A 13,138-nucleotide genomic window follows, 5' to 3' on the forward strand; every position below is an offset into this window, starting at 1 on the left:
TTGGATAAAGGTAACATTTGGAGTACAGTGGCATATTCCATCCCTGCATTTAGGTACATTTTCAGACCCATATCTCGCACCAGCTCCGCGGTGTCTTAATCTAACCATGATGGCATTCCGACCCCAGTGCAGCTCAGTGTAAACAAGCATAACGGTAACAAATCTTTCACGCTAAGTAAACAAGTACTATATGGCTTCATACAATGCATTCGGAAAGTATTCAGACCCATTCACTTTTTCCACATTTTGTTACGTTGATGCAATTATTTTTTCCCCTCATCAATCTACACACAACACCCCGTAATGATAAAGCGAAAACAGGTTTTTATAAATCTTTGCACATTTTTATAAACAATAAACCCCATAAATATCACATTTACATTACTATTCAGACCCTTTGCTATGAGACTCGAAATTAAACTCTGGTGCATCCTGTTTCCATTGATCATCCTTGAGATGTTTCTACAACTTGATTGGAGTCCACCTGTGGTACATTTAATTGATTGTACATGATTTGGAAAGGCACATACCTGTCTATATAAGGTCCCACAGATGACAGTGCATGTCAGAGGAAAAACAAAGCCATGAGGTCGAAGGAATTGTCCGGAGAGCTCCGAGACAGGATTGTGTCAAGGCACAGATCTGGGGAATGGTACCAAAACATTTCTGCAGCATCGAAGGTCCCCAAGAACACAGTGGCCTCCATCATTCATATAAATGGAAGAGGTTTGAAACCACCAAGACTCTTCCTAGAGCTGGCCACCCAGCCAAACTGAGCAATAAGGGGAGAAGGGCCTTGGTCAGGGAGGTGACCAAGAACCCAATGATCATTCTGACAGAGCTCCAGAGTTCCTCTGTGGAGATGGGAGAACCTTCCAGAAGGACAATCATCTCTGCAGCACTCCACCAATCAGGGCTTTATGGTAGAGTGGCCAGACGGAAGCCACTCCTCAGTAAAAGGCACATGACAGCCCGCTTGGAGTTTGCCAAACGGCACCTTAAGGACTCTCAGACCATGAGAAACAAGATTCTCTGGTCTGATGAAACCAAGATTGAACTCTTTGGCCTGAATGCCAAGCTTCACGTCTGGATGAAACCTGGCACCATCCCTACAGTGAACTATGATGGTGGCAGCATCATGCTGGGGCGATGCTTTTCAGCGGCAGGGACTGGGAGACTATTCAGGATCGAGGGAAAGATGAACAGATCAAAGTACAGAGAGCTCCTTGATGAAAGCCTGCTCCAGAGTGCTCAGGAGCTCAGACTGGGATGATGGTTCACCTTCCAACAGGACAACGCCCCTAAGCACACAGCCAAGACAACACAGGAGTGGCTTCGGGACAAGTCTCTGAATGTCCTTAAGTGGCCCAGCCAGAGGCCGGACTTGAACCCCATCGAACATCTCTGGAGAGACCTGAACATAGCTGTGCAGCGACGCTCCCCATCCAACCTGACAGAGCTTGAGAGGATCTGCAGAGCAGAATGGGAGAAACTCCCCAAATACAGGTGTGCCAAGCTTGTAGCATCATCCCCAAGAAGACTCGAGGCTGTAATCACTGCCAAAGGTGCTTCAACAATGTACTGAGTAAAAGGTCTGAATACTTATATGAATGTGATATTTCCGTTTTTTTGCAAGAAAATCTAAAAACCTGTTTTTGCTTCGTCACTATGGGGTATTGTGTGTAGATTGATGAGGGAATTTTTTAAAAATCAATTTTAGAATAAGGCTGTAACGAAACAAAATATGGAAAAGGTCAAGGGGTCTGAATACTTTTCGAATGCACTGTATTTATTTCAAACTCACACTAATTTATTGAGTAATTCAATTGAAATGGTCAAATATAATATTGAAAAGACAAAACAAAAGCAGAGCATGGTCTCAATTGTAACTAATATGCATTGAATTGGGCTTTATCAAACTGATCTTGTGTGATTTATACACTACATCATTGCCTTGTTTAACAAAACAACAAGTTGGCTAAATAAGAAACAGGCTGGCACCAAGTCTACATTAATACCCAGTTCTAACTTCCAACACAAAGTCGTTCTAAACATTTAACATCAGCTCCAGTCCAATTCCAACAGGAACTTTTGTGAAATTTCCTTAGCCTTTAGCAGCCCTAGAGATGTGATTTTCCGTTCTCTCATGAAAAACCGGTTTCCCGTACAGTAATCCTTTCCAGTTCCCAACATTATCCCAAAGACTATTCCGCTTTACCGATGTCTGATCCCATGTTCCTGAACATTTAACATTCCAGAAGATTCCTGTGACACAGCTGTGCTTACTAATCGCTCCCGACGAAAAACATCCCCACAGCATGATGCTGCCACCACCATGGTGTTCTCGGGGTGATGAGAGGTGTTGGGTTTGCGCCAGACATAGCGTTTTCCTTGATGGCCAAAAAGCTCAATTTTAGTCTCATCTAACCAGAGTACCTTCTTCCATATCTTTGGGGAGTCTCCCACATGGCTTTAGGCCAACACCAAAAGTGTATGCTTATTTGTTTCTTTAAGCAATGGCTTTTTTTCAGGCCACTCTTCCGTAGGGCTCCCGAGTGGCGCAGCGGTCTAAGGCACTGCATGTCAGTGCTTGAGGCATCACTACAGACCCCCTGGTTCGATTCCAGGCTGTATCACAACCGGCCTTGATTGGGAGTCCCATAGGGCGGCGCACAATTGGCCCAGCATCGTCCGGGTTTGGCTGGTGTAGGCCGCCATTGTAAATAAGAATTTGTTCTTAACTGACTTGCCTAGTTAAATAAAAAGCCCAGCTCTGTGGAGTGTATGGCTTAAAGTGGTTCTATGGACAGATACTCCAATCTCTGCTGTGGAGCTTTACAGCTCCTTCAGGGTTATCTTTGGTCTCTTTGTTGCCTCTCTGATTAATACCCTCCTTGCCTGGTCCGTGAGTTTTGGTGGGCGGCCCGCTCTTGGCAGATTTGTTGTGGTGCCATATTCTTTCAATTTTTTAATAATGGATTTAATGGTGCTCTGTGGGATGTTCAAAGTTTCTGATATTTTTTTATAACCCAACCCTGATCTGTACTTCTCCACAACTTTGTCCCTGACCTGTTTGGAGAGCTCCTTGGTCTTCATGGTACCGCTTGCTTGGTGGTGTTGCAGACTCTGGGGCCTTTCAGAACAGGTGTGTGTATATATATATATATATATATATATATATATATATATATATATATATACTGAGATCATGTGACACTTTGATTGCACACAGGTGGACTTTATTTAACTAATTAATGTGACTTCTGAAGTTAATTGGTTGCACCTGATCTTATTTAGGGGCTTCAAAGCAAAGGGGGTGAATACATATGCAGGCACCACTTTTACATTTTTTTTTTTTTTTGCATTTCACCAATTTGGACTATTTTGTGTATATCCATTACATGAAATCCAAATAAAAATCAATTTAAATTACAGGTTGTAATGCAACAAAATAGGAAAAACGCCAAGGGGGATGAATACTTTTGCAAGGCACTGTACATGTTAGGGACAGCAATGGGAGGGAGACTGGTTTGTATTCCTGTTAAGGTTCCAATTAGGAGTGGTCCCTTTTAACTGACAACATTTGTGGCAATTACACAACTACATTTAAGCGTTTTTGCAAATGTGTTTTGCTACACTTATAAAAAATATCTCTAGCTCTGGCTTAGAATGTTTTTCTTGATTTTTTTGTATTCTTCTACGTAATCAATATATCTTAGAGAAGACTGGACACACAACAAATGCTACTAATAGATACATCTGGATCTAAGGAGATGAACTACAGTTGAAGTCGGAAGTTTACATACACCTTAGCCAAATACATTTAAACTCAGTTTTTCACAATTCCTGACATTTAATCCTAGTAAAAATGTCCTGTTTTAGGTCAGTTAGGATCACCACTTTTTATTTTAAGAATGTGAAATGTCAGAATAATAGTAGAGAGAATGATTTATTTCAGCTTTTATTTCTTTAATCACATTCCCAGTGGGTCAGAAGTTTACATACACTCAATTAGTATTTGGTAGCATTGCCTTTCAATTGTTTAAATTGGGTCAAACGTTTCTGGTAGCCTTCCACAAGCTTCCCACAATAAGTTGGGTGAATTTTGGCCCATTCCTCCTGACAGAGCTGGTGTAACTGAGTCAGGTTTGTAGGCCTCCGTGCTCGCACACGCTTTTTCAGTTCTGCCCACATATTTTCTATAGGATTGAGGTCAGGGCTTTGTGATGGCCACTCCAATACCTTGACTTTGTTGTCCTTAAGCCATTTTGCCACAACTTTGGAAGCATGCTTGGGGTCATTGTCCATTTGGAAGACCCATTTGGTCCTCTGTAGCTCAATTGGTAGAGCATTGCACTTGTAACGCCAGGGTAGTGGGTTCGATCCCCGGGACCACCCATACGAAAAAAAAATGTATGTGCACATGACTGTAAGTCGCTTTGGATAAAAGCGTCTGCTAAATGGCTTATTATTATTTGCGACCAAGCTTTAACTTCCTGACTGATGTCTTGAGATGTTGCTTCAATATATCCACATCATTTTCCTTCCTCATGATGCCATCTATTTTGTGAAGTGCACCAGTCCCTCCTGAAGCAAAGCACCCCCACAGCATGATGCTATCACCCCCTGGCTTCACGGTTGGGATGGTGTTCTTCGGCTTGCAAGCAACCCCCTTTTCCCTCCAAACATAACGATGGTCATTATGGCCAAACAGTTCTATTTTTGTTTCATCAGACCAGAGGACATTTCTCCAAAAAGTACAATCTTTGTCCCCATGTGCAGTTGCAAATCGTAGTCTGGCTTTTTTATGGCGGTTTTGGAGTAGTGGCTTCTACCTTGCTGAGTGGCCTTTCAGGTTACGTCGATATAGAACTCGTTTTACTGTGGATATAGATTATTTTGTACCTGTTTCCTCCAGCATCTTCACAAGGTCCTTTGCTGTTGTTCTTGGATTGATTTGCACTTTTCGCACCAAAGTACGTTCATCTCTAGGAGACAGAATACGTTTCCTTCCTGAGCAGTATGACGGCTGCGTGGTCCCATGGTGTTTATACTTGCATACTATTGTTTGTATAGATGAACGTGGTACCTTCAGGCCTTTGGAAATTGCTCCCAAGGATGAACCAGACTTGTGGAGGTCTACCATTTTTTTTTTTCTGAGGTCTTGGCTGATTTCTTTTGATTTTCCCATGACGTCAAGCAAAGAGGCACTGAGTTTAAAGGTAGGCCTTGAAATACATCCACAGGTACACCTCCAATTGACTCAAATGATGTCAATTAGCCTATCAGAAGCTTCTAAAGCATGACATCATTTTATGGAATTTCCCAAGCTGTTTAAAGGCACAGTCAACTTAGTGTATGTCAACTTCTAACCCACTGGAATTGTGATAAAGTGAATTATAAGTGAAATAATCTGTCTGTAAACAATTGTTTGAAAAATTACTTGTCATGCACAAAGTAGATGTCCTAACCGACTTGCCAAAACTATAGTTTGTTAACAAGAACTTTGTGGAGTGGTTGAAAAAAACGAGTTTTAATGACTCCAACCTAAGTGTATGTAAACTTCCGACTTCAACTGTATGTAGTGTTTGACATGAGTTTAGGGCCCTGTGTAGCTCAGTTGGTAGAGCATGGCGCTTGCAACGGCAGGGTTGTGGGTTCGATTCCCACGGGGGACCAGTATGAAAATATAAATAAAAATAATAATACTGTATGCACTCACTAACTGTTAGTCGCTCTGGATAAGAGCGTCTGCTAAATGACTAAAATGTAAGATGTTGCATTTTTGCAACCGGGGGTCTCACCAGGTTAAGGATTTTGTTTCTAAAATGCTGACTCTGCTACATTATCTCACTATGGGAAAATTTGTGTTGCAGACTACAGTTGGAGAACGAAAGGTCTCACATGGGATAGGTCCCTAATACGCAACATTTTTTTACTTTCCTACATACGTCCTAGTACCTTCCCAAACTAACTAATCTTAAAAGTCTGGATAGTTGAAGAGAATATGGAGGCAACTCCCCTGAGCATAGAGGAAGGCATATTGCTTTCACCTATCCAGGCATCAGTGTCCTAGTAACCAACTGGGACAGGGCTGGGATTCAATCCAAAAAGCTAGCTCGCTTCCCTGTACACGTGTTGACTCCCCAAGATCAAGGTTAGTGACCAAAAGTATAGACAATATGGTTCCAGCTCGACCTCAAATCAAATCAAAAGTTATTTGTTACATACACGTGTTTAGCAGATGTTATTGCGGGTGTAGCAAAATGCTTGTGCTTCTAGCTCCGACAGTGCAGTAATATCTAACAAGTAATATCTAGGCCATAGAGAATGATAGAGATATCATATTTATACATGTCCCATTATGGCGTCTGTGCGTGCACAGGCAGCGCCATTGAGGCAATCTCCATTTTGAAGTAGTACATTTTCTTGTTCTGAGTTGGCAAACAAACTGAAAGGTTGCATACTGCCCCCTAGAGTGTGTTGTTTGAACAGTTATAATGCCAAGGTTGGTGATTTACTGCCACCTACAGTTGTGGAATGTTTGTTCACGAGTAGGCTATAATTAATTGGCTGATCCCTCCTGATGAGCCGGATGGAATCATGTGATCCTTCCTTAACCCATAGGAAGTCCCACCCAGTTGACTACTTTAAAATGGTAGAAGCCCTCAATGGCAATGTCCATGACAAAACAGGTTTTCTCCATCTAGAGTCCTCTATCTAACACTATGACCTAATCTTTTTAGGCCTGTTAGGGAGTTTCTCTCCCATTGGATTGAATCCTAACTTGAGATCTGTATGCGTAACTAACTCTAGCTTAGTTGCAAATCTACCATTACTATCAAGGCATATGATTTACACTTAAATCATACCCAAAAGTACTGTCACAGTTCTAATGTTATATGTCCCACTCATATTGGTTGCGGACATAGAGATAGAGGACTCTAGTGCCCAAAAGGTTGTTTTAGCATGGGCAGCGCCATTTGAGGACTTTCACCATTTTGAAGTAGTCAACTGGGATGTCCACACTCTAACCCTAAAGCATACTCCCTTAAAAGACCTTCGCTTGAAAACCGTACTGTTTGTCCATTTTGAGACGTCGTAGCCAGTTTACAATTCCTCAAAATAGTCAGAATTAATCTAAGATAACTCAAATCTGCCATTCATTTTGATGGTTTTTCTGAGGTGATCTTAGTTGCTCAATTTTACATCTAACTGAGATGTTTGGTGCAGTATTTCTCAAGTGATTTTTTTTTACATGAAAACAATTAATCTCTCGTTGAATGACAACAGACACTTCATTGAAGAATCACTACTGTTGACCAATCACCGACAAAGGGGCGTAGACTTCGGCTTCTAACTTTTGCTTGCCTCGAGAAAAAATGTTGTGCGCACGAACAGAAACATCACAAAATGTCGTCATAATACATGCACAAACTACCCTAACCCAAACGTCTTTTAAATTTCAACTTCAATGGGATGACGTCAGAGTTGGGATGTCCCTAGGATCCCGTTTAGACTTTTCTGTGCTCTCACAGACACCATAATGGGACAGAAACAATATTGCAATGTCTATCTAAGCCTATGGTTCCGAAAAATAACTGAACCTGTTGCCATAAGCCCCGTTTATAGCTGGTTCTAACTTGCGTCCTTTGTCCTGATCTTGTCAACATCCTGATTGTGCCCACATTTTTACACAGGTGTTGACAATCAAAAGACACATTGTAATCTGATTGTGATCAGATCATCCTGCCTACCTCCGGAGGTAGTCAGACACACATTGTGTCTGGATATTTTACAAGTGTAGACAGATCCAGACAGAGAAACCATTTAAATCATAATTATTCCACTCTCTAAAATCATTGACAGGTGGCACCATTTACTGATTACATCAATATGTGTCTTACAATAAATAAATATTATTTTGAAAGAATAGCTGTGAAATAATTAGCATAAAGGAAGGGACAAGGAAATCTGGTCAAAATGCAAACACAGTGGACGGATAACAGACACATTTTAATGGCATACTGTATGTAGACACATTTCTGGAAATGTGGGCACCATCAGAATGTAGGCAAGATCAGGACAAAGGACCCATGTTAGCACTAGGTATAAACAGGGTCATAGTTTCCCAAGACTAGTCCCATATGAGATTGTTAGGTCACGGTCATTCCCTTTGGTGTTGTCGTCATGGCGAGCAGAGGGTGATGCTGATGCCCTCCCCTATCCAACAGGCGGGGAACAGCTCCTGAGTGAAGGCACAGTGGAAGGCATGCAGCCGCGTCTGCCCGTCTCCATAGTACGTCAGTGTTCCAGCCTCGTAGTCCAGCAGAATTCCGATGCGGGAGTGGTGGGAGTGGCCAGCCACCGTCTCCCGGCGCCCGTTGTGCCAGGCGCTCAACTGGCGCTCATCCAGCTGGAGGCTCCAGGACAGATCGTTCATTCCAACCATGCACCTTTTCCCCTTTTCCTTCCTGGGGATGCCCTCGTAAGTCACCTGGGGGAGAGACGCATGGGTCAAAGGTTATGTTAGGAAGAGGTGCAGTCAAAATTTCTAAAGACACAGGCACAATTATATACAGTTTATACAAATATTTACATATAATTCAGCTGCCATGGCCTTCACACCTTCTTACCCCCAGGTAGGCCCATGGCTTGGACAACTCCATCTCCCAGTAGTGCCGTCCGTGTTTGAAGCCCTGGAAGCAGAGCACCTGCCAGGTGTGGTCAAAGCGAGCCTCGTGGGCTGGGACAGGGCGCGGCCCAGAGGTCAGGTGTTCCGCCCGTAGGTTCTCCTGGGAGAGGAGCAGGTGACCGTTGGCCGTGCGAGGGTCAAAGGTCAGGGTGCAGCAATCTGAGGTGGAGGGGGGAGGTAGCATGTGAGAAGACATTTAGGTGTACAGCTTATTAATCTAAATTAGCTCTAAAACAAAGGATAGGTGATAGATAAAGTTTATGTTGGCAAACTTTTGAACATCATTCAGGTTACTAATTATCCAGAATACATTTTTATGCTATTATTTACACTTACTGGTGTTAATATCTGAGAGTTTTATGTTAAAGTAAGGAACGACCACATACATTCGCTGAGGCCCTCCTTCTCAGCTGGGTGACATGGAGCAGCAGGACTGGGGACCACAGCCAGGACGGGGCGCTTATCCTGGGGAGAACCTAGGGAAGAGAGGGGGTGGGGGGATGGGGAAGAGGAGTGCGATTGGGGGAGAAACACAGAGACAGACATTTTAAAAGATTGGAGATGACTATCCATAAAAACAACACACACAGCTCTAGCTAAATATAGAGCAGTTACCTTGGCAAAGTAAGACAATATGCTCCTCATACAATACGGTTACCTTGCTTGTCCTGACCTTACACACAGCCTCCTCCTTCATACAGTGAGGTTAGGTTACCTTGCCTGTCCTGACCTTACACACAGCCTCCTCCTTCATACAGTGAGGTTAGGTTACCTTGCTTGTCCTGACCTTACACACAGCCTCCTCCTTCATACAGTGAGGTTAGGTTACCTTGCTTGTCCTGACCTTACACACAGCCTCCTCCTTCATACAGTGAGGTTAGGTTACCTTGCTTGTCCTGCCCCACAGCTGTAGACAAAGCCTTCTCCAGGTCCTCAGACACTAGCTTGGAGAGCCGTGACAGGATGTCTGTCACCGCGCTGAGCCTCTCCTGCAGGTTTGGGGTCACATCCACTTGAATGTCCTTCATACGAGGGACCTCCACCAGCCGAGACTCCTACAGAGCAAAGGAGGAAAATTATATAGTATGATTAATGTCAATAATAATACAATATGGGAATTTTATCCCAAAGCTACTTAAGAGCTAATATGTACATATATTTTTATGTATGTGATTTATGCAGTGTTGTAGTACTCAAGTACAGGACTCAAGTACGATTCGAATCCCGATTTTCATGTCTTGTGACTCAACTTGGACTCGCCCATTGGTGACTCGGACTTGCCTTCCCGTGACTGGTATTTACACTTGGACTGGATAGGCTACTATGATAAGCAGAATATTAGCCGCACTGATGACTTTGCAAATCCAATTAGTTTTCCACGTTGTTTCAACATCATCACATTGATTTTCTGGGGTTGAAATGACATGGAAACAACGTTGATTCAACCAGTTTTTGCCCAGTGGATAGGCTATAGCAGGGGTGTCAAACTCATTCCATGGAGGGCCTTGTGTCTTCTGGGTTTTGGTTTTTCCTTTCAATTAAAACCTAGACAACCAGGTAAGAGGAGTTACTAATTAATTACCTTAATTTATCAATCAAGTACAAGGGAGGAGCGAAAACCTGCAGACACTCGGCCCTCCGTGGAACGAGGTTGACACGTGGGCTAGAGCCTGGTCAACCGTGGGGCAATGGCATACACAACAGTATCATCGGCATACAAGTGCGTGTCTTTTTTTTATTTCAGACAAGTCAATATTGTTCATGTAAACCGTAAAAAGTACAGAACCCAGACCCCTGTGGGACACCTTTCGTCATGTCCAGAAAACCTGATTTAACACCATCAATAGATACACATTGAGTAGATATACATACACATCTGTCAAGTAATTTTTAAACCAATTACATGCAGCCTGGTCTAGACCAATTGAGGAAAGCCTCTGAATTAGCAGTGAGTTATCAACAGTATCGAAGGCCTTTGAAAGGTAGATGAAGAGGGCAGCACAATGTTGCCTTTTATCCATGCAATGAACCACATACTTTATAACTAGGGATGCAGCAGATATGGTGCTTTGACATGGTCTAAAACCCGACTGATGTACATTTGGAATACATTTCATAGATAAGAATGATCTTAGCTGAGAATTAATCAAGGATCCTAATATCTTTGCTAGGCAAGAAAGTTTTTTAATGGGTGATTAGTTATTTAGGTCACAACAGTCACCACCTTTGTGAAGGGGGAGTAAATGAGCTGCCTTCCAAACCTTGGGGATAGTACCAGATATAATCGTCAGATTAAAAATATAGGTTAATGATTCCGCAATCAGGGGGGCAGAGAGCTGCAGCAAATATATATCAAGCATATCAGCTCCAGTGGATTTTTTTTACATTAGTCTTAAGCAAGGCATCTAGCACATCACAGGTAGTAAATTGTTGAAATGAAAACAAACATTCACTAGAAGTTGACGGGTTAGCTAGAGGGTAGGGGAGGGAAGAGCAGTCAATTGACTGACCAGGTCAAATACACCACCGTTTCTCTAAAATAGAAAACCTGCCGAGATGATAAAATGCTGGTTAAAAGCATCACTTATCCCATTCCTCTCAGTAATGATGCCAGAGTCAGACAGAACATACCTAGGCATGGTAGAACTGTTTTCCAAAATGTAGAAGAATCACCAGACAATCAGAGATAGAGCTTAAAAAGTAGCTTGATTTAGCATTCTTAAATCGAGATAATACATCTGTTTCTCAGTTGTCTGAAAGATTGCCAATCCACTACAGAGTCAGTTTTCCTTGCTTGGCCCATGCCTGGTTTCTCATCTGAATGAGCTCAGATAGATCTAATCCTTGGTTTTCTTCTGCGCCATCTTTGACTCTGAATTGTTTAAAATGGGCGTGTTCATCTGCCAGAGGAATAAATATGGAGGAGACATTTTCTAGAGCCAACTCAGGGTCAGGAATACAGGAGACAGTGGATAATTGTCACCCACAACGATATCGGAGAGGGGACTGTGGATCAGTCTCCGTCCGTACATATGTTCGTACGTTAGTCACACACGATATCTCAGACAGCACTGGCTCGATTTTGGGTGAATTAGTTGTCTTACCATAGAGATCTGGCATTTACAAAATTACACTGATTGGCCCAAGGCGAAAGCCATAATTAACTGAAATTTGTGAGTCACACCAGAGAGGAAGTGTCGAAGCGAGAGGGATAATTGGGCCCAAAATCTGTCTTCTCCAGCAGGTGGTGTTTTTTCTTTGGCACGTGACATGGAGGACAGGAAATTGATTAACTAAAGAGACTGGTACGCAGGCTAACTGCCTTCTATTTTTAAGACATTTATTTTCATTGTTAGAGTGGCCACTTGAGTATCTGGTCAATATAATGGATAATCTTTAGTCACACACGTGCTGCATCATTCGTGGGGGACGACATGTTTACTATTGCCTTGTTTAGAGTAGAATATTTCATGTAAAAACCCTTGAGTAGAAAAGGAAATAATTCCTACCTGTGTTAAAGACATTATGTAATTTAGTTGCTTATTGTTTACGTCACATTTTGGCTTTAATGTTGGCTGTATATACACCACCAGTCAAACGTTTGGACACACCTACTCATTCAAGGCTTTTTCTTTATTTATAAAAAAAAATACATTGTAGAATAATAGCGTAGACATCAAAACTATGAAATAACACATCTGGAATCATGTAGAAACCAAAAAGGTTCTTCAAATGGCCACCCTTTGCCTTGATGACAGCTTTGCACACTCTTGGCATTCTCTCAACCAGCTTCATGAGGTAGTCACCTGGAATACATTTCAATTAACAGGTGTGTCTTCTTAAAAGTTAATTTGTGGAATTTATTTCCTTCTTAATGCGTTTGAGACAATCAGTTGTGTTGTGACAAGGTAGGGGGGGTATACAGAAGACAGCCCTATTTGGTAAAAGATCAAGTCCATATGATGGCAAGAACAGCTCAAATAAGCAAAGAGAAATGATAGTCCATCATTACTTTAAGACATGAAGGTCAGTCAATACGCAACATTTCAAGAACATTGAAAGTTTCTTCAAGTGCAGTCGCAACAACCATCAAGCGCTATGATGAAACTGGCTCTCATGAGGAACGCCAAAGGAATGGAAGACCCAGAGTTACCTCTGCTGCAGAGGATAAGTTCATTAGAGTTACCAGCCTCAGAAATTGCAGTCCAAATAAATGCTTCACAGAGTTCAAGTAACAGACACATCTCAACATCAACTGTTCAGAGGGGACTGTGTGAATCAGGCCTTCATGGTCGAATTGCTGCAAAGAAACCACTACTAAAGGACACCAATAAGAAGAAGAGACATGCTTGGGCCAAGAAACACGAGCAATGGTCATTAGACCGGTGGAAATGTGTCCTTTGGTCTGATATCCGCATGTGTAGTTCCCACCGTAAAGCATGG

At 42.4% G+C, this 13,138-nt stretch overlaps 1 protein-coding gene across 2 annotated transcripts in view; it reads right to left on the minus strand.

Moving 5' to 3' along the window:
• Nucleotides 1–7,997: 7,997 nt before the first annotated feature.
• The window catches only part of trim65 (tripartite motif containing 65), a 29,961-nt gene continuing 24,820 nt past the window's right edge, over nt 7,998–13,138 (minus strand). The window contains exons 5-8 of one of the 2 annotated variants that reach the window (XM_041858676.2): nt 9,582–9,750; nt 9,082–9,171; nt 8,637–8,854; nt 7,998–8,497 (exon numbers count right to left, since the gene is read on the minus strand). In XM_041858676.2, the coding sequence (XP_041714610.1) occupies nt 8,189–8,497; nt 8,637–8,854; nt 9,082–9,171; nt 9,582–9,750 (786 nt within the window). In that variant the 3' untranslated portion in view covers nt 7,998–8,188. Of the gene's footprint in view, nt 8,498–8,628; nt 8,855–9,081; nt 9,172–9,581; nt 9,751–13,138 lie in introns of both variants that reach the window. The other variant, XM_041858677.2, reaches the window with a different exon arrangement.

Source organism: Coregonus clupeaformis, chromosome 31 (assembly GCF_020615455.1).
Source record: "Coregonus clupeaformis isolate EN_2021a chromosome 31, ASM2061545v1, whole genome shotgun sequence".
Classification (NCBI taxonomy): domain Eukaryota; kingdom Metazoa; phylum Chordata; class Actinopteri; order Salmoniformes; family Salmonidae; genus Coregonus; species Coregonus clupeaformis.